General features: G+C 44.2%; 1 protein-coding gene across 1 annotated transcript; it reads right to left on the bottom strand.

Moving 5' to 3' along the window:
* Window positions 1-6,727: 6,727 nt before the first annotated feature.
* PRSS38 (serine protease 38) lies at window positions 6,728-24,092 on the bottom strand (the record flags this gene model as incomplete). The annotated part of the gene is made up of 5 exons (XM_084885381.1): window positions 6,728-7,246; window positions 7,889-8,031; window positions 22,478-22,749; window positions 23,500-23,759; window positions 23,961-24,092. 5 exons carry the CDS (start codon window positions 24,090-24,092, stop codon window positions 6,992-6,994), a joined length of 1,062 nt encoding a protein of 353 aa, XP_084741507.1. The 3' UTR covers window positions 6,728-6,991.
* Between the last annotated feature and the right edge of the window lie 3,114 nt (window positions 24,093-27,206).

Raw genomic sequence — 27,206 nt, 5'->3', positions numbered from 1 at the left:
TGTGTCCTCTTTGTGCCGAGGGATATAGAAATTGGTCCCAGAAAGTTTAAGCTTTCCTGACCAATGTGTGAGTGGGTCCCAAGGCAGCTGGAGGCCCCCCCCCTCTCTCTCAGCTGAGGGACCCCAAACCCTGGCCCCATGGACGAATTTTGTGCACCAGGCCTCTAGTATAGTCAATATTATTCTAACTATGTATAGTGTCAGGTGGAAGTGAGATTTATCGGTATGATAAATGGATTGTGGCACTGGTTGCACAATAATATGAATATACTTAATCACTGAAAAGTGCACAAAAATGGTTAAAAATGTTTTTTTTAATTTATTGATATTTTACAGAGAGGAAGGGAGAGGGATAGAGAGTTAGAAACATCTATGAGAGAGAAACATCGATCAGCTGCCTCCTGCACACCCCCTACTGGGGATGTGCCCTCAACCCAGGTACATGCCTTTGACCTGAATCAAACCTGGGACCTTTCAGTCTGCAGGCCGACACTCTATCCACTGAGCCAGACCAGTTTCAGCTAAAAATGTTAAGTTTTATGTTATTTGTATTTTACCACAATAAAAAATAATAAAAAATGAGTAAAAAGGCAAGCCACACAGAATGGGAGAAAATATTTGCAAATCACATGGATTAATATTCAGAATATATAATGTGCTCCTAAAACTCAGAAACAAAAAATAAAATAACCCCCAAAAATGGGCAAAGGATTTGAATAGACATTTCTCTAAAGAAATGTTCAATAAGCACATGCAAAGATATTCAACATCATTAATCATTAGGAAAATTCAAATAAACACAATGAGAATGACTATTTAAAAAACAAAGAAAAGAACAAATGTTGATAATGATGTAGAGAAATTGGACCCCTTGTGCATTGCTGTTGAGAATGTAAAGTGGTGCAGCTGCATCAAAACAGTATAGTGGTTCCTCAAAAAAATTAAATATAGAATTCCCATATTATCCAATAATTCTACTCTGGGTATATACATAAAAGACTTGAGATTTTATATGAAACATATTTAATGTGCATAACAGCATATCTATAATCTCCAAAATGTGAAAATAGCCCCACATGTCCATCAATGGATAAATGAATAAATAAAATGAGCATGCCCTAACTGGTTTGGCTCATTAGATAGAGTATTGGCCTGCAGACTCAAGGGTCCCAGGTTTAATTCTGGTCAAGGGCATGTACATTGGTTGAGGGCACATACCCTGTAGGGAGTGTGCAGGAGGCAACTGATCGATGGTTTTCTCTCATCGATGTTTCTAACTCTCTATCCCTCTCCCTTCCTCTCTGTAAAAAAAATCAATAAAATATATTTAAAAAAATAAAAAATAAAATGAGCATATGCACATGATAAAACATTCACTCTGAAAAAAAGTACATTCTGATTCATGTTTACAACATGGATGAACTTTGAAAACATCATGCCGAGTGAAATAAGCCAGTCACCAAAAGACGCATACTGCATCATCCCACTTCTATGAGGTTCCTAGAAGAGTCAGATTCACAGAGAAAGAGGCAGAATGTGGGTGCCAGGGGCAGAGGGAGGAGAGAATAAGAGGGAGTATTTAGTGGGGACAGAGTTTAAGTTTGGGAAGAAGAAAAAAGTTCCAGAATAGCAGTGATAATAGTGTGAATGTACTATACTTAATGCCACAGAACTAAGTGTATACTAATCAAAGAACTTACATGCATATATGCATAGCTCCCTGGGGAGAGGCAGGGGTGAGTGTAGGGGGGGCCCAAGGGGAAAAAAGGGGGACATTTGTAATACTGTCAACTATAAAAAAAATGATTGAAATGGTACGTTTTGTTATATATATTTACCACAATAAGAATAGTTTAAACAGCCCTAGCCGGTTTGACTCAGTGGATAGAGCGTCAGCCTGAAGACTGAAGGGTCCCAGGTTCGATTCTGATCAAGGACACATGCCTGGATTACAGGCTTGATCCCTAGTAGGGGGTGTGCAGGAGGCAGCCGATCATCATTGATGTTTTTCTCTCTCTCATCATTGATGTTTCTCTCTCTCCCCCTCTCCTTTCCTTTGTGAAATCATTAAAAACATACTTTAAAAAAGAATAGTTTAAACAATACAGTAAGTGGAAAACTTTAATCTTGGAGAATATAACCCAGGCACCATAAAGTTTGACCACTTAAGAGTTTTTAAACATTGGTTGGAGAAGCTTGTCATTGTGTTCTGTGATTCCTACCTGACCAGCCGTTTCACAGTAACCATCACACTGGAAGAGTGTGAATTCACTAAAGTGGACGAGGTCAGCGGGATGGCTTGCATGCACCCTTGGTGGCCCTTGGGCCCTGCTTGGAGCGTCCTGACCTCATACCTGCCTCAGCCCTTCTGACATCATTTGCACCCTATCTATCAATCTGACAGCTGTCATGATTTTCCTCATGATTTCCACCCTCAGAGGATTAGTTTCCATTGTGATATAATAAGAGAGGTTTAGTCTCTGAAGTATTTTTTTCCCCCTAGTTTGTATTTTGGCCTCTTTTCCTTGGTTGTCTAACTAGGTTACTCCCTGCCAGTTATTATTTGAATTTTAGAACGATAGAGAATACTGGGGGGGAAAATGTACACATTAACTTGACATTAAAGGTATCCACTAGAACAATTCACATGTGTGTGAAGTTGCTGCTTCAGTCTCTGCAATGCTGCTCTCCGTCTCACTGTCCAGCGTGCGGGGTCGGCTGCCTGTGCAGCAATTCTGTGACCTGGCTGAGGCAGGCGCAGAGGAGCAGCTGAGGCAGGAAGGGCAGCTGGAATGCATGAAGTGGCCGCCAGTGCCCCAGGGCCAGGGCTCTAAGTTTTCTGCCAATGAATAGGGGCTCAAAGAAGTTCTGTGACGTGATTCCATCCACACAGGGACACGTGTGCTGTGTTTACCATGCACACGCTACTTTATCTGGTGCATTCCTGGCAGCAGAGGGCTTCCATCTTGACCCACAGATTAAGAACTAAACCTTCCATTGTGGCCTCGCTTCTGGCTCGTGGCCGGTGCTGCACAGTGCGGGGCCCGAGTGCTCCGCCAGTGCTGCCGCCCCCAGAGGCTTGGCGATCATTATCTCTTCGTGGAGGGACGTATAGCGTGTAACTGGGGGAGATGCACCGCACGCTGGCTTCACCTTAGCTGGGGCCCCAGTGAACCCGGATGTGAATGAAGAATGACAGAACAGGTGGGAAAAGACAGTGCAAGTGCAAGCTGGTCTTACCAATTGCTGTTAAAATGCTCAAGTGCTGCCGACATTAAGATCACACCAGTGGGAATGTATTGCTCTGGCCTTATGTACAGGTCCTCCTTAGCTGGAATACGGGCCCATGGCCTTCGGGACAGCCACTTTGGTGCCTTTTTGTTATTTTTTAAAAAAATATTTTACTTACTTTTTATAGAGGGGAAGGAAGAGGGATAGAGTTTGAAACATCAACAAGAGAGAAACATTGATCAGCAGCCTCCTGCACACCCCCCACCGGGGATGTGCCTACAACCAAGGTACTTGCCCTTGACCGGAATTGAACCTGGGACCCCTCAATCTGCAGACTGATGCTCTATCCACTAAGCTAAACCACTTAGGGCTGGTGCCTTTCTTTCACTGCAGGACCCCGACAGGGCCTGATATAAAGCAAGACTTAACAAATACTCCATGCATATCACATGCATGCTTAGAGCATAGATAACTACAGTTATGTTTTGAACTATTGAAAGAATTCTAGTGATCATTCATTCTTAAATTCCTGTGTTAAAGTTACTTGATCAGAATGAATACAGTTTCTGGGACCAAATATTTTGCTCATGGCAAATTGCACTTCTGATTTAAATGGACTCATTTATCATGCATAATTTTTCCACATATACTTGGTCCCAGTTTTGAGGGTTTTCAAATTGTCAAGTCTATATGGCTTGTTGGAATGATGGAACCTTTATGGGAGTTTTGAATATCTGCTAAATTAGTTCCCACCACATAGTAGTTTTATTCCTGGGTTTTCTCACTTGTGTTTTGATATAAACTTTGAAATCAATTTATCCAGTTCCAGAAAAACTAACACATTTTGACTTGATCTGTTTGACAGTATGAACGTTTTTATCAGTCATTCAAATCTCCCCCCATGAATATTTTAAAGATTTTCCATATCTATTTTCACATCTCGTTAAGGCCACAGGTACCTTACCTTTTTTGTTGCTATTATAATTGGTGTCTTCTTTTCAGATATACGTCTTCTAATTGGAAGATACAGTGATTTTATCATGTTTTATCTTGCGACTGTACTGAATTTTCTTACTATTCGTGGCAGCTTCATATTTTTCTCTTGAGGGTTCTAGATATGCTTCAAATCTTTTGTTTGTTGTTAATCCTCACCCAAGGATATTGATTTTTAGAGAGAGTGGAAGGGAGAGAGAGAGAGAGAGAGAGAGAGAGAGAGATTAGTTGTCCCTTGCACGTGTCCTGACCGGGGCCAAGATTGAACCTGTAACCCAGTATGTGCCCTCGATCCAGAATTGAACCTGTGACCCTTTGACGCATGGGTCTGAGCTGTAACCACTGAGCAACACCAGCCAGGGCACTCCACTCCAAGTCTTTTTCACAAGAGAGTTTCAAAGACTCCTTTCCATTTTCCTGGATGGCTCTCTTCTCTTGTGCAGCTGTAGTAGCTCATCTTCTGTGGGAAGGAGCAGGGCATAAAGGGGCAGCTTGCCCTTGACGGTAATTTTAGCAGAAATGCACTCCACGTTACCCACTAAAGAAAGGCTACCTTGCCCTGACCAGTGGATAGGCCTGCAGACTGAAGAATCCCAGGTTTGATTCTAGTCAAGGACATGTACCTTGGTTGTGGATACATCCCCAGTGGGGGGTGTGCAAGAGGCAGCTGATCGATGTTTCTCTCTCATTGATGTTTCTAACTATCTATCCCTCTCCCTTTCTCTCTATAAAAAAATCATATATATATATATATAGATAGATAGATAGATAGATAGATAGATTAGAGGCCTGGTGCACAAAATTCATGCATGGGTAGGCTCCCTAGGCCTGGCTGGTGATCAGGGCCAATCAAGGCCTTCCATCTGCCGGCCCAGGGTTTCCCTTCCCCATCTGCCAGCTGCTGCCGGGGCCTGCCTTCTTTCCGTGCCATCTCCTGGTGGTCAACGCACATCATAGGAGTGATCAAGCTCCCGATCTCCTGGTCAAATTCATAGGGGACACTTGGCATGTTGGCCTTTTATATATATAGATTACCTATTGGCTCCTATCTATACTAATAAAAGGGTAATATGCTAATTAGACAGGAGACCTTTTGGGAGACTTTCCAGATGCCCTTCCAGACAAAGCCATGGTGATGGGCTGAGGCAGAGGTGGGTTAGGGGCGATCAGGCCGGCAGGGGGGCAGTTGGGGGTGAGCAGGCCAGCAGGGGTGGGGGGAGTTAGGGGTGATTAGGCTGGCAGGCAGAGTGGTTAGGAGCCAGCGGTCCGGAATTGTGAGAGGGATGTCCAAATGCCGGTTGGGAGCAATCAGGCTGGCGGGGATGAGGGGGGTGGGGGAGGGCCGTGCAGTTGGGGGTGAGCAGGCTGGCAGGGGGGTGCAATTGGGATTTGTTAAAAGACTTAAGTGTGTGTGGGTGGGGAGGGACTTCTGTAATAGTGTCACTATAAAAATAAACTATAAAAAGACTTCATTAGTATTATTCTCTTTAGCAAAGCAAAGATATGATGAATTATATCTGGGAATTGTCTAATTAATCATCCTTCCATTACTGGAATAAATCCTACTTGATTACAATGTACTACTTAAAAATAAAGTTAGATTATGTTTGCTAATAACTCACTAGGGATTTCTTAATTCATAAGCTGGGTTGTCTCAATCTTCCCTGTGTGATCATATTTATATCCTTATATACATGTGCTGCTAAGGAGCATCGGTATGTGCTCCTCCCAGTCAGCGTCTGGACAGTGGGGACAGCACTAAGTGGGGGTAGGAGGTGGGGAAGTGGAAAGTGGGGTGTGATTTCCAAGGAAACCATCTCAGTCAAGGCCTTTTACTGGGAGGGGAAAGCTCTTAAATTTCTCCATTTCGTCCATGGAATTTGATCTAGTAACCATCTCTCTCTACTGGAGTTTCATTCGTTTCTTTTTCTCCTACAAAGTGAAATGTTTCATCTTAAATTTACTTACATTGAGAGTTGTACAATATGTCTTATGATTTCTTAAAATTTCTGTGTTTAAAGGCTATTTCCCCTTGTTATTTCGTGTGTGTGTGTGTGTGTGTGTGTGTGTGTGTGTGTGTGTGTGTGTTGGTCTCATTTTACTAGTATATCTTGATTAGGTTAGTGATTTCTTTTCCTGTTTTCTTAAATCAGATTTTTAAAATATTAGCTTGAGTGTTTTCCTACTGCTTGGTTCGTTGATTTCGGCTTTTATCCTTTTAATTCCTTCCATGTGCTTGCTCTCAGTTCATGTTTCCCAATTTTCAATTTGTAATGTTAAGTATTATACTTAACGCTGTGTTCCTGGTAGTTGTATTAAAACAACAACTTTATCTGGGGCCTGGATCTAGACTCAGACATGTATTTGTGTGGCTGTCCTAGAAACGCTGTGTCGGTTTGTAATTCTCCTCTCGCTCTGCCACCTGTCATCCTGACAAGGCCACTTGTCCGCATGAGGGAGCCAGCACTCGGGTGGAAAGACAGACGCAGGAATTCCAGGATGCTCACTTTGTAAATATTTAATAAATGACCAAATCTCAGGTACCAGAGCACTCAGCCTAGGCACCTCGCTCTCCCTGGGCACCCTGACTCTTCTGTGGTGAGAAGGGGTCTGCTTCTTGGGGTGTGGCCCCACTCAGCTCCTTTCTGACCCGGAATTGTCCTGGCTGGCTGCCCTCACCTCACTCAGATTTCTGAAGACTTGAGGGGCTGAGATGGGCAGGGACCGGGGCATGCAGCATGAGAAAGCCAGGGTAAGGGTCTTGCCCTCACAACATTGTCAGGAAGGTCATCATGGTCATAAGGACATGGACAGAGGCCCCTAGAGAGGAGGAGAAGGTGGGGAGCGGCTGAGGAGGTATGGGTGTTAATGCTATCTGATGATGGATCCATATGGAGAAACGGGAGACACGAGAAAAAACTGTAGGATACATGGGGAACAGGCAACCACGGCTCCAGCTCACTATTCCAATTTGCACCCATGTGTGGTTGGATTCACAGACGAGTGGGCCCCCAGAATCACCCTGGAAGAAAAGAGGAGTTTCCTGTGAACCCAGAGCCTGGGGCCTGCTGCCCCCTGCATGAGTACGGCCCAGAGCCCAATCCTCTATGGTAGGGGTGTCGAACTCAATCAGAGAAGGGGCCAAAATCTAAAATCCAGCCTAAATCGCGGGCCGAATGGTTTACTGAACAGTCATAAACTGACAATGTCATAAACTGACAGCGGAGTGCAGTGATGACAGCGCGGTGCAGGCCACATTGTAAGGCCTGGCGGGCTGGATTTGGCCCGAGGGCCTTGTGTTTGACACATGTGCTCTAGGGCCAGTCCAGAGCTCCTTCACACCGCAGCCCCACCTGGCCAGTGCCAGGCCCTGCTGTGGGAAGGCAGAGCAGATGCCCAGGGTGATAGTCAGCAGGCAAGGCCCCTTTGGCCAACATTGGGGTCCACAGGGCACTGGGCACTGACTGGGTTGTGTCCCATCTGTACCCAGGCCACCTTACAGTTCTGTCCAGCCTGTGGCCACATGACGATGTGCTCTGAACCCCACAGGGACCAGGCTTTTGGGGGCCACCCACCCATTCAGTACAAATATCCCCTATGGCTTTAAGCAGATGGAATACATGAAAGTTATGGGTTTGGCCCCCATCCCTGAGTCAGAATGCACCTCGCAGGCTGTCTTCAGTTCCCCAAGGACCCCGGCACATATCATGTCTGGCACAATGTATGATGTGTGTCCATAGAGCATCTGGCATAAGATGAATGGGATCAGAGACACCTGCAACTCCTGCAGGTGGTCTGAGGTGTCACCTGTCAGAAAGAAGCACAGATCCAGTAAGAGGTCCTCCCCAACCCTGTTCCTCAGGACATGCCCAGCCCAATCCAAGGCCCCGTTGGCTCAACCAGTGGCTTTTTCTCTTGCTGTCTACCCTCCAATGGCTCCCTTCTCTGCACTGGGATTCAGGCATTGGTCAATGAAATACGAATTTAAATGTCACATTAAACTTTATAAAAGAACCATCAGAGCCAGGCCCATCAAGGCCTGCAGCATGTCTTCCCACTGCTATAGCATGAGTGCACGGACTCCATCAGCTCTGTCCCTGGTAGCTGTAGGGGTGAGGAGTGTAGGGTGGCACTGTATGTACAAGAAAGGAAGCTTTGAGTTTTGTGGCGCGTCACCCCTGTGTCCTCTTTGTGCCGAGGGATATAAAAATTGGTCCCAGAAAGTTTAAGCTTTCCTGACCAATGTGTGAGTGGGTCCCAAGGCTCCATGCCAGCCTGACTGGATGGAGCTGCTCCCACAGATTGACAACCCCTCTGATCAGGGTTAAAGGGGACCTGTATTTGGGAAATCTGTTTTGGAGCTGATGCACATGGACCTTCAGGGGAAGAGATAGAAAGCAGAATGCCAGCAGTGTCTGTGGTCGCTGCTGCTGTGTTGGTGAGGTAATTAATGTCAGGAAAAGAGGCACAGAAGAATTAGTTGGTGCACATAGAATGCAGAGCAATAGAGAGTCCACAGACTTAGGGTGTTGTGTTAGAAGAGGCCACCCAGGAAAATGCAGTTAGGAAACTACTTTGAAACTCCCAAGCCAGTTAAAAATCTATCTATGGACTTTTGGTGTGGCCACTTAGAAGAGAGAACAGAGGAGATGAGGTCTAAAAGGGCTCCACATCCTGCGTAGAGCAGCGTTTTTCAACTGCTGTTCTGCAGCACACTAGTGTGCCGCGAGATGTTGCCTGGTGTGCCGTAGGTGCAGACAAGACAAGAATTTTATAATTTTTCACTATTTTGTTTACTTAATATTTCATAATAAAGTAATTATAAAATACTTTCTTTGTGTTTATTTGATTCCTATTCAAGAGAATTACTTTATATATAGTCAATATAGGCACAGAGTTAAATTTTTTAACATTTTCTAATGGTGGTGTGCCTCGTGATTTTTTTCATGAAACAAGTGTGCCTTTGCCCAAAAAAGGTTGAAAAACACTGGCCTAGAGCACTTTTGAGGCCTGAAATGCAAAGAACACAGGCAGCTGGAATCTGCAAGGCGGATGGATGCCAGGAGGAGGGTGTTCCAGGGGAAGAGAGCCCCAGAGGCCGCACAGGGGGCTGATTTTCCGTGGTCTGCTGCAGGACCCTGAGCCAGGAATGTAGAGGGTACATCTCCACAGAGGGCAGAGTGGCCAGGTTGGACGTCACAGTACTCAGAGCTCAGCGGGGCTGGAAGCTGAGTTCCAATGGGCCAAGAATGAAGAGTCTCATGGGATGCCAAGGACACTGAGGGAGGCAGTGTTGAGGTGGGAGAAAATATCCCCATTATGCTCACAGGGATGCTGAGGCCACACAGAACTAGGCAGACAGAGGACCATAGTGATGAGCCTGGCACAGACTGTTTCACCTTTCACCGGACACAAAAGGAGAAGTACAGCACAGACATGAGTGGGAATAAGTCAGCTGTAAATGCAATGAATTCTTCAGTGCTGGCAATGTACCAGCTCAGGAAACAGGAAAACACAAGACAGTTAGGGGTGATCAGGCCGGCAGGGGGGCAGTTGGTCATTCCATCATAACAGGAGGGCATTCAGTGGGAGCTCATGAGAAATACGGGGGGGAGAAGGGGGAGGAGGTAGGACCAGAGAGAAGGTTCCTCAGGACCAGAAGAGATAGCCAACTGCCACTGGGGACCCAGAAAACAGAGCTTGCACACAGAGCAGAGTCCTTCCACCACTGAGGGGCAGCACATCATATACTCTTGCCCCAGGGCCTGGCACGGGTCCACTGCTCTGGAGGAAGGACAGAAACAAGGCCCATGTCTTTGAAAGTCCTCTGGGTTCAAGAACTACACCAGTTACACCATGGTTTTGCCTGTTCTACTTGCTACCACAGGCACAGGGATCTGCTATCATGAGGACAAGAAAATAGAACAATCATAAACAATTTACTCAACTTATTGACACACCATTAAAATATATGAAGCAGAGCCCCATAAAATTGAAGGGTAAAGTAGACAGTTCTATAATAATAGTTTGAGACTTCAATACCTCACCTTCATTAAAGGACAACCAGACATGGAAGGAGGTAAAGGACTTAAACATCACAGAAACATCACAGTACACTGGCTAGATATAACAGACACATACTGAACACTTCACCCAACAACAACATATACATCATCTCAATATACATATACATGGGGCATTTTCCTGGATAGATAATATGTTAGGACACAAATTAAGTCTCTATAGATTTTAAAATATAGGACAAAAGCTTCATAACATTGGAAATTGGCAGTGATTTCCTTATCATGACACCAAAGGCACAGGCCACAAAAGAATAGACAAATTGGACTTCATGAGAAATTTAAAATGTATATGAAAAGACACTTCTAGAGTAAAAAGGCAACCCCTCAGAATGGGAGAAAATATTTTCAAATCATATATCTGATCAGGGGTTAATATCCAGAATATATGGAGAGCTCCTAAAATTCAACAACAAAACAACCAACCTGATTCAAAAGACTGTGATAGACATTTCTCCAAAGAGGAGATACAAAGAGCCAATAAGCACATGAGAATATGCTCAACATTACTAATCATAAGGGAAAAGCAAATTAGTACTATGAAGTATCACCTCACACCCATTAAAATGGCTACTATCAAAAACAGAAAACAAGGATGTGGAGAAATTGAAACTCTTGTGCACTGTTGGTAGGAATAAAAATGGTACAGCCACTGGGGAAAACAGTATGTAGGTTCCTCAAAAAATTAAAAATAGGGTTATCATTTAACCCAGCAATTCCACTTCTGGCCATATACCCCAAATATTTGAAAGCAGGGTCTTGAAGAGATATTTGCACACCCATGTTCATAGAAGCATTATTAACAATAGCAAACCAAGCGTCCACAACATATTAAAATATGGCATACACATACAATTGAATATTATTTAGAATTCCAAAGGAAGAAAATACTGAAAATTTGTTACAACATGAACAAACCTTGAGGGCACTGTGCTAAGTGCAATTAGCCAATCACAAAAGGACAAATACTGAATGAGTCCACTTTATGAAGGAGCTTAGTCAAAGTTATAAATACAGGAAGTATAATGGTGGTTGCCAGTAGCTGGTGAAAAGGGGAAAATGAGGATTTACTGTTTAATGAGTATACATTTTGATTTACAGGATAAACAGAATTCTAGTGATTATCATTGGCAATGGCTGTATAATGATGTGAATGTATTTTATATCATTGAACTGTACACTTAAAAATTATTAGGATGGGATATTTTATGTTATGTGTATTTTAACACAATAAATATTTTTGGATAGATATAGGGGCCCGGAACCAAGATGGTGGCATAGGCAAATGCAGTACTCACTGCCTCCCACAACCACATAAAAATGACAACTAAACAACAGAATAACCATCATTCAGAACTGCCTGAAATCTGGCTGAATGGATATCCTATAACTGTAAAATTAAAGAAGAAAGCACATTGAGTTTGGTAGGCGGGGTGGAGATGTAGATCAGGCTAGTCTGACAACCATGTGTGACATCTTTTTTAATCAGGAGGGATATCTAAGCTGAGGAGACCTTCCATGAGGAACAAGGGGTTCCGGACCCACACCAGACCCCTCAGCACAGGGTTCCAGTGCTGGAAAGAGAAGTCCCATAATTTCAGGCTATAAAAACCAGTGGGGATTGTGGTTGAGTGACATGGAGCCTGCTGGAGTCCCTATTGTTTCTCTTAAGGGACTGGCCAGTGTACTTACAGAGAACTTGCTCCCTCTGAGCTACAGTGCTGAGGCAGCTGCTTGGGTGGATCCAGGGACATACAGGGAGGAACTGGATTGTCTGACATCAGAGAAAGAACTCAGGATGGCTTTCTCTCAGACAGGGGTGTTCGCAGTGGTCATTGCTCATATGCCAAGACTTTCCCTTTTGCAGAGCTGACTGGGAGATGCCAAATCTGAGTTTCCATTAATCTGGCTCACACTGTTCCTTATGCCCTGGTGATTCCCTAAGATCCCATACCACCCAATTTTCAGCCCTACCCAATCTGTTTGCAGAGCTTTTCCATATGAGTGGCCTGTCCTGGTTCAGGCTTCAGACTTTCCTAAAATCTCTCAAACTAGCAGCAGCTGGCATCAGCATGCCCCAAACCACTCAATAAGAATCCCTAGGCCTGTTACTAGCAGCAGTCTGCCTTGTTTCACAACTTGGCCTCTCCTGGGCACTTCCAAGCCCAACACATCTGCAGATTGCTCTGTAGCTCCTGATGGGTGGACCCAGGCAGGACATAGGAATTGGATGACTTTGCACCTCCAGAAGGGCCCTAGAGTTAGTACATATGGTGGATAGATTTAGCCCATTCCAGATTACAACTCTACACATCTATGAGTGACACACTCAAGGGGCAGACTCAGTGAGCACCAAAGCCCCACTGAAACAAGTCCTGCTCATAGGGGTCTCTCCTGCACAGCACTTCTTCCACTGTAGTCACAGCTGGCCCTCACAGTCAATTGGCCTGGAGGTCAACTCCTCCCAGTGATCCAACAGCAATAAGAGCTCAACTACAATAAGACTGTGCACACATCCCACACAGGGATGCATCTAGGCTGCCCAGATAAAGTGACTGGGGAGGCTGAGCTACTGGCCCCTACAAGATACCTACTACACAAGGCCACTCTACCAATTCCAGGAGACATAGAAGCTCTACATAACACACAGAAATAAACACAGAGAAGCAACCAAAATGCAGAAGCAAAAAAAAACATGTCACATGTTGTGGGCTCATTCCCCAGTAGGGGGTATGCAGGAGGCAGCTGATCAATGATTCTCTTTCATTGTTGATGTTTCTATTTCTCTCTCCCTCTCCTTTCTCTCTGAAATCAATGAAATATATTTTAAAACATTTACAATGAAAGATGCCTGGATCAGAGTCCCATGCTCCAGCTAGTCTATCACAGGTCACCCACAGCCGGGTGAGCTAAATGAATGCCTGCCACCATGCACAGCAGGCTTTTACAGTTCATTGTAATGCAATGTTATTGTGTCAATACTAGTATATACATACCACAAAATTGGTACCTAGGAATTGGAGGTTGCCATAAAAATAAAAAATAAATGTGGCATTGGTTTTGGGACCTAGTAGATGGGAAAAGGTTCCTAAAGTAAAATCTAGAAAAAAATGAAAAGAAATGGGTCAGAAAGGTTGGGAAAATGGTGGCCTGTGTTCTGAAGTGGCTCAGTGGTGGAGTGTCAACCCATGAACCAACAGGTTGCTGGTTGATTCCCAGTCAGGGAACATGCTCAGGTTGTAGCTTGATCCCCAGTAGGCGGCATGCAGGATGTTTCTCTCTCATCGATGTTTCTATCTCTTCATCCGTCTCCCTTTCTCTCTAAAATCAATAAAAACATTTTTTTTTAAAGAGCTTGCTTCTGGCTGAGTATAAGTTACTATAAAAGAAGATGAACTCAGAATAGAACACACCAATTCTCAAGCAGAGACAAGAAGGTATATGATAAAGAATGGGTCAACAAACTTCCTGGAAGTGACCATAAGTGAATATTTGAGGCTTTGACAGGTACTCACTCTGCCACTGGAGCAGGAGCACAGCCATAGACAATACTGACGTGAATGAGCGTGTGTGTTCAAATGAAAATGTATTTTTGGGCAAGGAACTTTGAAATTAATAAAATTTTCACGTTTCATAAATCTTCTTCTTTTGGTTTTATATCAACTATTAAAAAATGTAAAAACCATCCCAAGATTGCCAGCAACACAGGAAGCAGTGGGCGGGATTTTACTGGTGGGCTCAGTCCTCTGGATTGGAAATGAAACTGTTTTGCTCTCAATCCAGGGCTTGGCTGTCCATGCCTTTGTTGAAATCTTGAAAGAATTAAGATTGTGCCCAGATGTTCCCTGCTGAACAAGCGGGACTCTAGAAATCCTAAGGCGTCCTAATGTGCCCAGAGAGGGGGCATGCAGGAAGCATGGGAAACAATGAGTCATTTGAAATCCTGGCAGGCATATTGTAGAGTCTGGGGAGTTGATTCTAAAATTCAAATGAAAATACAAAGGACCCCAAGTGCTGTGATGATCCTGAGGCAGAGAAATAGCTGTAGAGGACTTATACCTACAAACTTATTATGCAGTTACTAGAGGCCTGGTGCATGAAATTCTTGTACTTGGGGGGGTCCTCTCAGCCCAGCCTGCACCCTCTCACAGTCCAGCAGCCGTTGGGGGATGTCCGACTGATGGCTTAGGGGTGCAGGCCTATGCCGGGAGTTGGACATCCTTAGTGCTGCCGCAGAGGCGAGAGAGGCTCCTGCCACTGCTGCTGCACTCACCAGCCATGAGCTGGGCTTCTGGCTGAGCAGCGCCCCCCCCCCCCCCCCCGTGGGAGTGCACTGACTACCAAGGGGCAGCTCCTGCATTGAACGTCTTTCCCCCAGTGGTCAGTGCGTGTCATAGCAACCAGTCATTCTGCTGTTCGGTCAATTTGCATATTAGCCTTTTATTATATAGGATGATACTGCAGCATTGCTGACAGTAGAGACTCCAGTGGCAGAACAGGAAACCCAGAAGTAAACCCACATACATATTATCACACAATGTTTGACAAAGGTGCTAATATAATTCTGTGGGCAAGAAGGTCTTACAAATGGTGCTGGAGCAAGTGGTATCAATATGGGGGGGTGGGGAGTGATCTTTAATATTTTTCTCACATCACATGCAAAAAATTAATGTTGATAGATCCTATAAAGAAGTGTAAAAATTTAATACACAATGCTTCTAGAATAAATGAAGATAATTATCTTCATGACCTTACAAGAGGTTGTCATAAACATGATGCAAAATGTCATACATTTAAAAGGAAAATGATAAATTGGACTTTGTCAAAATTAAAAACCTTTTCCAATTAAAAGACATATTATGGAATTTAAAAAGCAAGCCATAGTATAGCGGAGAATGTTGCATAGCTACCCAAGTACATGTATCCAGCATATATAAAAAATTCCAACAAATCATAAAACCTCAGGAAGCTATCACTACACAATGATCAGCATAGCTGAAGTGAAAAAGACAAACACTACAAATTTGGGCAAGGATGTAGAGCAACTAGTGGTCTCATGCATTGCATACACTGATAATGGGAATGTAAAATACACAGCCAGTTTAGAATGCTGTTGAGATTTTTCTAATAAAGTTATAACCAACATATTCTACTTCCAAGTATAGCTCCAACATAAACAAGTGTGTGAGTTCATTGAAAGACTAGTACCATAATAATTGTTTTAGATGTATTCATATGACCTAAACACTGGAGACAACCCAGATATTCATCTCCAGGAATATGGAGAGAATATGTTTGCTATGTTCATAAAATGGAACATCATGTGACAGAAAAATAAGATAAATTACCATGTGAACAACATCTATACTAATAAAAGGGTATATGCTAATTAGACCGGGTTGACTGGCCATCCTTCAGATGTCCAACTTCCTTTTGGACAAAGCAGTGGTGGTGGGGGCCAAGACAGAGGCAGTTAGGAGCAATCAGGCTGGCGGGAGGGGGGGGGGGTTTAGGGGGGGGTGTAAGGCAGTTGGGGGTGAGATAAGGCCAGCAGGGGATTAGGGGCAATCAGTCCTGCAGGGGAGGGCATTTGGGGATGAAGTCAGGCCAGCAGGGGAGGGCAGTTGGGAGCAAGATCAGGCCTGCAGGGGAGGGCAGTTGAGAGTGAGATCAGGAAGGCATGGGAGGGCAGTTAGGGGCGATCAGGCTGGCAGGGGAGGACAGTTAGGGACAATTAAGCAGGCAGGAAGAGGAGTTAGGGGCAACCAGGCAGGTGAGTGGTTAGGAGCCAGTCATCCCGAATTGTGAGAGGGATGTCTCCTGTAGGATCATGCCTAAACTGGCAGTCAGGCACCTCCCAAGGGGCCCCAGATTGGAGAGGGTGCAGGCCAGGCTGAGAAATGCCTCCCTGCCCCATGCACAAATTTTGGGCACCGGGCCTCTAGTGAATGAATAAAAAAAAACAGTAGGTTGAGAGAAAGAAGGTATACACAAAGGAATACAGACTGCATAATTTTATAAACATGAAGTTTAACATGAGGCATATTTAAGAATCCAAGGCCAAATCCAAAGATTTACCACTCTTTTTCTTCTAAGAGTTTTATGGTTTCAACTCATATTTAGGTTGCACATCCATTTAAAATTTTGTATATGGTGTGAGGTAAGGATTAACTTCATTTTTGTACAGCTGGATATACAGTTGTCTTAACACCATTTGTTAAATAAGTTATTCTTTCCCCAATGAATTAACTTGGAGCCCTCGTCAAAATTTAGTTGGCACAGATGTATAGGTTTATTTCTGGACTTCCATTCTATTCCGTTGGTCTATATGTCTGTCCTCATGATAGAAACATATTCTTTTCATTATTGTAGCTTTGTAGTAAAATTGAAATCAGGAAGCATTAGAACTCCAATTTTGCTCTACTTTTCCAAGGCTGTTTTGGCTATTCAGGGCCCCTTCTGAGTCCATAAGATTTTTAAAAAAATACATTTTATTGATTTTTTACAGAGAGGAAGGAAGAGAGATAGAAAGCCAGAAACGTTGATAAGAGAAAAACATCGACCAGCCGCCTCCTGCACACCCCCTACCGGGGATGTGCCCGCAACCAATGTACATGTCCTTGACAGGAATCGAACCTGGGACCTTTAAGTCCCCAGACTGATGCTCTACCACTGAGCCAAACCGGTTTCGGCTGAGTCCATAAGATTTTGAGAATCAGCTTTTCCATTTCTGCACAATTTTGGAATTTTGATAGAGATCGCATTACATATCACTTAATGCAATCTATATCAAATGCAATCATGATCACTTTGGGTAGTGTTGGCATCTTAAAAACATTAAGTCTTCAAAATCCAGGAATATGAGCTGTCTTTACATTTATTTAAGTCTTTTAAAATTCTTTACTGCAATATTTTTAGTATATAAATCATTCATCTCCTTGGCTAAACTTATCCATAAGTAATTTTTCTTTTGGGTGATATGATATTGTTTTATTAATTTCCTTTTTAAATTGCTCATTAAGGTGTATAGAAACACAACTGATTTTTTTTTTTGTAACCTTGAACTCTCTAACTGCTGAATTTATTATTATCTGTAGTTGTTTTTGATGATTCATTGGGATTTTCTATTTATAGGATTCTGTCATCTGTGAAGAGAGATAGTTCTTATCAATTTGGAAGCCTTTTATTTATTTTTATTGCCTAATTTATCTGTCTAGAGTCTGGTATGATATGGAATACAAAGGGAACCACTCAACTTCTGGTCAAGATGGTAGAGTAGGTAAACACTGTGCCCACTCCCTCCCATGACCACATCAAAATGACAAATTATAAAACAACCATCCTTGAGAACCACCTGAGGACTAACTGAATAGAACTCCTATAACTAAGGATATAAGCAAAAAGCCATGCTGAGACTGGTAGGAGGGGTGGATATGTAAAACAGGCCGGTCCCATACCCACCTGTGGCAGTTGAGAATCAGGAAGGATATCTTGGCTGCAGGGTCCCCACTAGGAGCAAGGGGTCCCAAGCCCACAACAGGCTCCCCAGCCCAAAGTACCGGTGCCAGGAAGATGAGTCCCCACAACATCTGCCTGTGAAAATCGGCGGGGATTCTGTCCAGGTGAGACAGTGGGCTGCTAGAAATCCAGGCATCCTCTTAAGGGGCCTGCAAACAGATTCACTCACTCACAAACACTCATCCTAAGTTCCAGCAAAGGGACAGCAGCTCGAAAGATACTAGGGAAATATGAGAAGAAACTGAGTTGTGTGGCTTCAGGATGAGGGCTAGAGAAGTTGCCATTGGTTCTGTGAAGAGCCCTTCTGCCACACAGCTGCAGGTACAAACAGGCACCAAATCTGAATCTGCATTAACTTAGAGAACACTACTCCTCTTGCCCTGGTGACTCCCTGAGACCCCACCTAACCCCACTCATGCACTATCCAAGTTTCTTTCTGCAACTGCAGTTGACTGTGGCCCAGACTGCAGGCATTTCTAAAAATTCTCTAAGATCCACAAGCCCTATGCAGGTGGCACCTGGTCTCTGAGTGCCCTGTACCTCTCTATATATATACTTTTTATTGATTTCAGATTGGAAGGGAGAAGGAGAGAGAGATAGAAACATTAATGATGAGAGAGAATAATTGATAGGCTGCCTCCTGCACGCCCCCTACTGGGGATTGAGCCCACAGCCTGGGCATGTGCCCTTGACCAAATTTGAACCCTAGAACCCTTCAGTTCACAGGCTGATGCTCTATCCACTAAGCCAAACCAGCTAGGGATGCCCTGTACCTCTTGATGAGCATCCACACAGGCCTGGCACTAATGGCAACCAGCTTTGGTTCACAGTATAGCCTCTCCCATATGCCTCTAGGCCCAGCACAGGCAGCTAAAAATTGCAAATCAGTCATTTTGTAGCTCCTACCAGGTGCCCATGGGCTGGGTATAGGCATTGGCTGACTTTGGATTGCACCAGGCTCCAGAACCAACACATCAGGTGGTCAGCTTCAGACCACAACAGAGCACCACATGATTAAGTCCTTAAATGGCACACCCAAAAGGTGGTCTTGGCAGGCACCAGAATTATGCTGGAGCAAATCTTGCTCCATGGGATAAGCCCCAGCTTAGCAGCTCGTGCACTGTGGTCATGGCCAGTTCGCACACCAAGTTAGCCTGAGGTTCACCCCACTAAGTAATATGCAATCAAGGCTCAAATACAAGAAAAGAGCATACACAATCAACAAAAGGAACACTTTAAGAAAACCTGGCTCAGGTGACCAGGGAGACTGCACCACTGGGCCTCATAGGACACCTACTACAAACAACCATTATGCCAAGACACCTACTACAAACAACCATTTTGCTTCTAACATATAGAAGCAAAAATAGAAAAACAGTCAAAATTAGGGGACAAAGAAAAATGTCCCTAAAGAAAGAACAGAAGAAAATTCCAGAAAGAGATCTAAACAAAATGGAAGCAGAGTTCAAAATATTGGTTATAAGGATGTTTAGTGAATATAGGGGAGGAAGAGAATTATTCACTAAAAGAACTTCAACAAAGAAATAGTAAACATAAAAAAGACATAGAAACCATAAAACCCAACCAGTCAGAAATGAAGAATACAATAACAGAAACAAAGACTATATTGGGCAGAATAAACAGTAGATTAAATGAAACAGAAGATGCAATAAGTGATTTAAAACATAGGGTAGTGGAAAACACCCAATTAGAATAGCAGAAAAAAATATTAATGAAATGATGATATCTTAAGGAACCTCTGAGACATCAAATATAACAACATTCACATCATAAATGTACCAGAAGAAGAAGAGAGAGAAAAAGGGACTGAGAATCTATTTGAATAAATAATGACTGAAAACTTCTTTAACGTGTGGAAGGAAATAGATATACAAATCCAGAAAGCACAGACAGCCCCAAAAACTGAATTTGAAGAGGTCCACACCAAGACACATCTGTGAAGAGAGATAGTTCTTATCAAGGATTAAAGACAAAGAGAGAATCTTAACAGTAAGAAAAAGCACACAATTAGTTACATACAGTGGAGCTCCCAGCAATCAGCCTGATTCACACTGTCTGCTCAGCCCTGGTCCCATTCAATTTGTAGCCCCACCCAAGCTGTTTTCAGAGGCTTTTCAATTTGAATGACCTATTCTGGCTCAGGCTTCAGACTTTTCTAAAAATCTCTCAAACAAGCTGGTGTCAGCATGTCCCATGCCTATCAATAAGAGGCCCAAGACAGCTTGGCCTCACCTGGGCACTTCCAAGCCCAACACAAGTAACAGCCATATGCAGATTGCTCTGTAGCTCCTGATGGGTGGCCTCAGGTAGTGACTAACTTTGCATCTACTGGGAGGCCCCAGAACCAGTGCACCAGCTTCAGACCACACAGATTACAACTCTTCACATCCACAAATGACACACTCAAGGGGCAGACTCAGTGAGTACCAAAGCCCCACTGAAGCAAGTCCTGCTCCACAGGGGTGTCTCCTGCATAGGAGTGGTTCTCAGAGGCAATCGGCCTTCATGGTCAACTTCTCCCAGTGACCCAATAGCAATCAAGGCTCAACTATAACAAGACTGTGCACACAGTCCACACAAATGAAAGAACAGAAGAAATCTCCAGAAAAGGAACTAAATAAAATGGAAGCAAGCAAACAACTAGATATAGAATTCAAAACCATGGTTATAAGGTTGCTCAAAGATCTTAATAATGAGAGCTTCAAGGGACTTACTGAGAATTCCAAGGATCTTAGTGAGAATTTCGAGACGTGAAAAAGGACCAGTCAAATATTAAGCATAAACTTACTGAAATAAAAAATAATTTACAGGGATTCAACAATAGAGGATTTTGAAATCAAATCAATGATTTAAAATAGGCAGCAATGCCAAAAACGCTTTGGCTCAATGGTAAAGCGTTGGCCTGCAGACTGAAAGGTCCCAGGTTCGATTCTGGTCAAGGGCATGTACCTGGGTTGCGGCCACATCCCCAGTAGGGGGTGTGCAAGAGGCAGCTGATCGATGACTCTCTCATCGATGTTTCTAACTCTGTATCTTTCTCCCTTCCTCCCTGTGAAAAATCAATAAAATATATTTTAAAAATAAATAAATAAATAAATAAATAGGCAGCAAAAACACCCAATCAGAAGAGCAAAAAGAAAAAAAGAATAAAAAAATATGAAGTTAGTGTAAGGAGCCTCTGGGACAACTTCAAGCATACCAATATTCACATCATGAGGATGCCAGAAGAAGAAGAGAGAGAGAGCAAGATATTGAAAACCCATTTGAAGAAATAATGATAGTAATCTTCTCCTAACTGATGAAAGAAATAGACTTACAAGTCTAGGAACCCAAAGAGGCTTACACCAAGACACATTATAATATAAATGACAAAGGTTAAAGACAAAGAGAAAAATCTTAAAAGCAGCAGAAAAGCAGTAAGAAGAAGAAAAAGAAGCAGCAGCAGCAAAAGAAAAAAGATAAAAAATATGAACAATAAAAAGGCAATAAATACACATCTATCAATAATTAAATCTAAAAAAATGAACAAGGAATATAATGAACAAAATAAATTGGTGAATGAAATAGAACCAAAGGTATGGAACAGACCAATGAATCTCAGAGGAAAGGGAGGGGATAGTGATTGACCAAAGAATTTGTATGCATATATACATTACTTATGGACACAGACAATATGATGGTGAAGGAAGGCCTGGGCCAGGGGCAGGAACTGGATGGATGGGACAATGGAGACTGGGGGGGGGGGGGGGGGGAGGGGCGGGGGGGGGAGGGGAGATCTATAATAATCTCAAAAATATTTTTAAAAAATAAGGAAAATGGAAAAAAATCTCAAAGGAAAAATAATATATAGAACAGCCAATAATCAATTGACCAGCTATTAAAAATTAGTTCAATGAGTTGGCTAGAAACAAGGTCAATGTGCAAAAATCAAAACTATCACTGATTAGCAAATACAATTTAAAAGCATCTTTTACCTAGCCATAAAAATTCTAAGTACAGCCGAAACGGGTTTGGCTCAGTGATAGAGCATCAGTCTGCAGACTGAAAGGTCCCAGGTTCGATTCCAGTCAGGGGCATGTACATTGGTTGCGGGCACATCCCCAGTAGGGGGTGTACAAGAGGCAGCTGGTCGATGTTTCTCTCTCATCGACGTTTCTCTCTCTCTCTCCCTTCCTCTCTGTAAAAAATCAATAAAAATATATTTTTTAAAAAATTCTAAGTACAAGCCTACAAAGAAAATACAAGGTTTTTAGGCACAAAATGAGAATAACTAGTAAGTTTTTTTTAATAGGCTAAAAGGATTAAGTTAAATTTACTATCTTAGGAAACTTTGAAAATTTTGGTCTTAATAAACTAAATTATTAAGTCCACACTCAAAGTAGAAGTAACTATTTCTTTGTATACAACAAAGTCAGCCAGAGATAAAACAAAACTCCAGAGAAATAGGTTGGGATTGCAGTCCTCAGATACCTGCAACTCCGTAAGGGACAGAACACTTTCTTTCCTTAATGCCATAGAGCCACCATCCTTCCACAAGCTCAAAAAAAAAAAAAAAAAAAAAGAAAGAAAGAAAGAAAGAAAGAAAAGAAATAAAAAGGGGGTGGTGGGGTTGATGCTTCATTTTGTTCTCTTACCTGTTTGGGAGATGAGTCCCCATCCTGTCACCCAGCAGGTAAGATTCTTCAGGTTCATGTTTGGGGTTGCAATGCAGATGGGGAGTACAGAGTCAGAGAATACAATTGGACTTTTCAGCTGCACCAGAGCGACGTCACCTCCAAGAGGGTGGTACATTTCAAATGTATGATGAATAATAACCTTATTCACCTCAAACCACTGGGTATGGTTGCCTGCGAGCTTGAGGTTCACAAGGCCCACATACATATCAAATGCCTCAGAGCTCCTGTTCCTGTGGGGACAGAGAACAAAGGCACAGTGGCTCAAGCACCTTGAACCTGGGGAGAGGAGCCACCATTATGAGCTCACTGACACAGGGAGGCCTGGGAGAGAGGCAGCTTGGTGTTCAGGCTCTCAGTCAAGATGTGGAAGAGTAATCCTTGCAGGACCGTGGGGATTTGGTTGTTTGGGAAAATGTCCCCCAGAGAAGTCTTGACGTGGGCCCGTGGGAAACCATCAGGATCTGCTGGCCACCAACAGCCCAGGATGAGCTCATCAGGTGAAAAGTGGCCTGTCCAGAGGTCAGTCTCTCCTCAGCTCTCACCCTGTGATGTGCCTCTTCTCCTCCCCTCCCCTCTCATGCTCTGAGTCTCCTCTCCTCCCATCTTATCCTGGGACGTATTTCCTCTCCTCCTATGTCTCCTCTCCTCCCATCCTATGATGTGTTTTCTCTCCTTTCATACGATGATGTGGCCCCTCCATCTCTCCTGTGAGCGTCTCAGCCGCCCTATGGTGTGTCTCCTCTCCTCAGCTCTCATCCTATGATTTGGCTCCACGCCTATCTCAAAGAACAGATGGGCCTAAGGACCCCCGCGGCCCCCCCTCCTCCCCCGCACACACACACCCCGGCCCTGTGTCAGAAGCTATTGAGTTTGGAGCTGTGTGCTAGGCCCACTCTCTCTCCAATTCCAATTGTCCCGCTCCACCTGTCTTGCATGGTCAGTCCCTGGACCTCCGGGGAATGGCATTCGGCACCACTCACTTGCTAAAGCAGTGGGCTGCTGACAGGATCCAGTACTCATCGATGATGGACCCTCCGCAGATGTGGAAGCCCCCGTAGTGCACGCTGACCTGCCACGGCCACTTCCCCTCAGGGGCGTCCGTGCCCCCTAGGATCCTCCCCTGCACGTGGCGCCGGCCGCAGGCTGAGTGGAGAGAGACAGAGCGTGTGAGTGCAGCTGTGCAGGAGCAGGCCAGGCCAGGGGCCAGGGGCGGGAGGGAGGATTGCGGTGCACCAGAAGTCTGTGTGTGGAGGCGGGGTGAGGGGGATAGGAAAGGGGAGGGGAGACTGGGGTAATAGGGAAGCAGAGAGGAGGATAGGAGAGAGCAGGGGAGGGTGAGGACGGAAGGGAAGGCAAGGAAAAGGGGTCTCCAACATGGAAGGGAAGGGGAGGGAGAATGCGCCTCTGGAACCACTCACAACCATGCTAGGGTCCTACCCACGGCCTGGCTCAAGGTGACCCCTTCGCTGTCGAGGTGCCTGCGGGGCAGCAGCAGCAGCAGCAACAGGAGGAGGCCCGAGGCTTTGCTGGAAGCTCCAGGCCCAGCACCAGGGCAGGAGGGCAGGGTGGCCATGAGGCTGAGGGCCCCTGGGTGCGGTGGCTGGAGCCCGCGGGACTCCTCCTGGTGCGGCAGCGCGGTGTGATGGCGCCAGCGCACGCGGCACCGGGCAGCACCAACGCCAGCGCCTCGCGCGCTGGAACCTCAGCACATGGTTTGCCCCTGCGGCTCAGGCTCCAGGGGGCTCCGCTCCGCCGCTCTCTGGGCGCCTGGGGCCCTGGCAGGTCACGCGCTCACTTACACGTGGACGTGGCTCTCAGCGGCCTGCACCGCCCTCCCCTCCCCTCCTACACAGGTGATAGATTCTCTGTGTCCTCACACCCGGTCAGCTGCGGTGGGTGGTCTCCAGTGGCCCCACCCCAGGGCGGCTGTGGTCATGCGGCCAGCAGGTCCGGGTTTGGCCATAGGACGCACGCAGTAGTATGGGGAAGTGCAAGCACAATTCCTCACCTGGTTACCAATGAACAAAGCAAGTTATGGTACCATCAGCGAAGAGAGGGTGGGAAGGTCATTGTGCCACCTTCGCCCCTGAGGCCTCGGAGCCCCGCTGCCCTGACAGGATGGACACCAACGCACAGCGCTGCCTTCCAAGGAAACCTCACTTCCAGTACAAAGTTGATTTTCATGTGAGGTTTACATCTCACAACATGTTCTTTTGTTTTCCCTCAAGCGTAAACACATGTAAAAATCATTCTTAGTTCACGAGTTACATAGAAACAGGTAGCTTGCCAGTCTCTAGGTGTTTCGTATATTTACAGGTGCAGGGTACCTCCCAAAGATATAGACACCCTTTAACAGCTGATTGTATGACACTCTGAAAATAAGATATATTTTAATAAACACTGCCTTTATAATTAAAACACCCCAGGAAACTCCCCACAGGCTTCTCCTTTCAGTCCTGAGATCCCTAGCCCACCTTCTTTTGTCCACCTCACAGAATCTTTTGGTGAGTGCCTTGTGGTGTTGTGATTAGTGGCAGAAGTAAAATGGAATGTGTTCATCATTTCTGTCTTAAACCTTAAAGAACTGGAAGTACTTCATAACTTTAATTACTCAAAGTGTGTATCCATTTTGGCAGGGAGGGAGGAGAATATATATTTGTTGTTGTTTAATCTTTTATTTGGATGTGGTCCTTTTCCATAAAATTATTTCCCCCCAGGATTTATTGGAGCAATATTGGTTAATAAGATTATACAGGTTTCAGGTGTACAATTCTACAATACCGCATCTGTATATTGTATCGTGTGTTTATCACCCCAAGTCTAGTCTCCTTCCGTCACTATTCTACCCTCCCTTTCCTCCATACATACATTTAAATAGGTGTTACTTTTTTAAAAAAGAAGTTTTAGGGTCACAGCAAAATTAATTAGAAGGTACTGATGTCTCCAATGGGGGAAGCTATGAATGTGTGGTATTAGGAAATCTTTATATTTCTTGATATCAATCCCTTGTCTTTTACAGATGGTCTCTGACTTATAATGGTTTGACCTAACGATTTTTTTACTTTACAGCGATGTGATAGTGATGCCCATACAACATTCTGTTTTTCATGTTGAGTACAATATTCATTAAGTACACGAGGTATTCAACGCTTCAATATAAAATAGACTTTGTGTTGGATGATTTTGCCCAATTCTGGGCGAATGTAAATGTTGAGCATGTTTAAGTTACACTAGTCTAAGCTATGATGTTTGGCAGGTTAGGCAGATTACATGCATTTTTTTTACTTATATTTTCAACTTATGATAGGTTTATTGACAGAGGAACATCTGTAATATATTGCCAATAATTTATCTTCCTTCGTGGTTACTTGCACTTTAATATGTTGAATATGTTTCAAGTGTGTTCATAATTGCTCATCGGGGAATTTTTATGATAGCTGCTTTAAAATCTTGGTCCAATAATTCAAACAATGTGTTAGCATGATGTCTATTGATTGTCTTTTCTTATTGGAGTTGAGGTTTTCCTAGTTCTCAATGTGACAAGTAATTTGGGGCTATATCCTGTGCATTTTGAGTATAACTTTCGAAGGCTCTGGTTCCCACTTAAGTCTAACTTAGCAGGTAGTCAACCTGTCAAATCAGAATGCATATCTGGCTCACTTTAGTGGACTGCAATTCCAATAGTAGTTTAGTTTATGGAGTCTCTGGAGAGGGATGCTGCTAAACATCCTATAGTGCACAGGTCCCCTTCCAAAACAGTGAATTTCCCAGCCCTCAATGTCAGCACTGCTGAGCTATCTTGGCCCATATGCTCAACAGGGGCCACCTTACCGCGGGGAAAGGGCTTGGCACACAGCCTCCCATCAACGAAGCCAGCTTCTTCAGTGGAGGACAGAGGAGTGCAGCTTCCCTCAGAGCGGGCATAAGGGTGAGGTGTCTGTCACGTCTTCCCACCCTTTCCTGGCCCTTGGCTTTTCGTATGGCTGGTGTGTGTAACTTCACAAATAACCCCAAGTTGGGCACACAAGGGAAAGAAATGCCCCAGGAAACTCCCCACTGGCTTCTCCTTTCAGTTCTGAGGTCCCTAGCCCACCTCCTTTTGTCCACCTCACAGAATCTTTTGATGAGTGACTTGTGGTATTGTGATTAGTGGCAGAAGTAAAATGGAATGTGTTCATCATTTCTGTCTTAAACCTTAAAGAACTGGGAGAACTTCATAACTTTATTTTGCTTCTCCTAGCTGAGTTTGTTTCCCACAAATTGCAGTCTTCAGCTTGATTGACTTGGTGTTTATTTTTCATGTTGGAGGCCCTCCTTCGATGTCTGGTATTTCTTTGTCTTGAATTTGAAGTGAAGACTGCTAGAATAAGAAGTGATTGGAAACTCTGGGTGGTGGATGTGGCTTATTTACTTTGATCTTCTTAGTGAGAGAATGGGGTGAGTTGTGGGAAGCTGCTGGTATCAGTATCTTTATAACATCTCTCTTGGGCTTGTTAGCTTCACAGATAATAAAAAATTCTTTCTTAAATCATGAGAATCTTATTGCAAGGTTCTGGCAGCTTGGGTAGAAGGTGCCGGTGTCTGAACATTCTGCATTAAGTATGTTCAGCATCCCTGAACCTTCCATTGTTGACATCCAGGGCCCTACACTGTGCTTGGGATTCCCCAATGTGGATTCTCTCTCTTA

The sequence above is a fragment of the Pipistrellus hanaki genome, assembly GCF_964339955.1.
Source record: "Pipistrellus hanaki genome assembly, chromosome: 5".
Lineage (NCBI taxonomy): Eukaryota > Metazoa > Chordata > Mammalia > Chiroptera > Vespertilionidae > Pipistrellus > Pipistrellus hanaki.
Note: the sequence above shows the minus strand (reverse complement) of the source record. Positions and strands in the feature narration are given on the sequence as shown.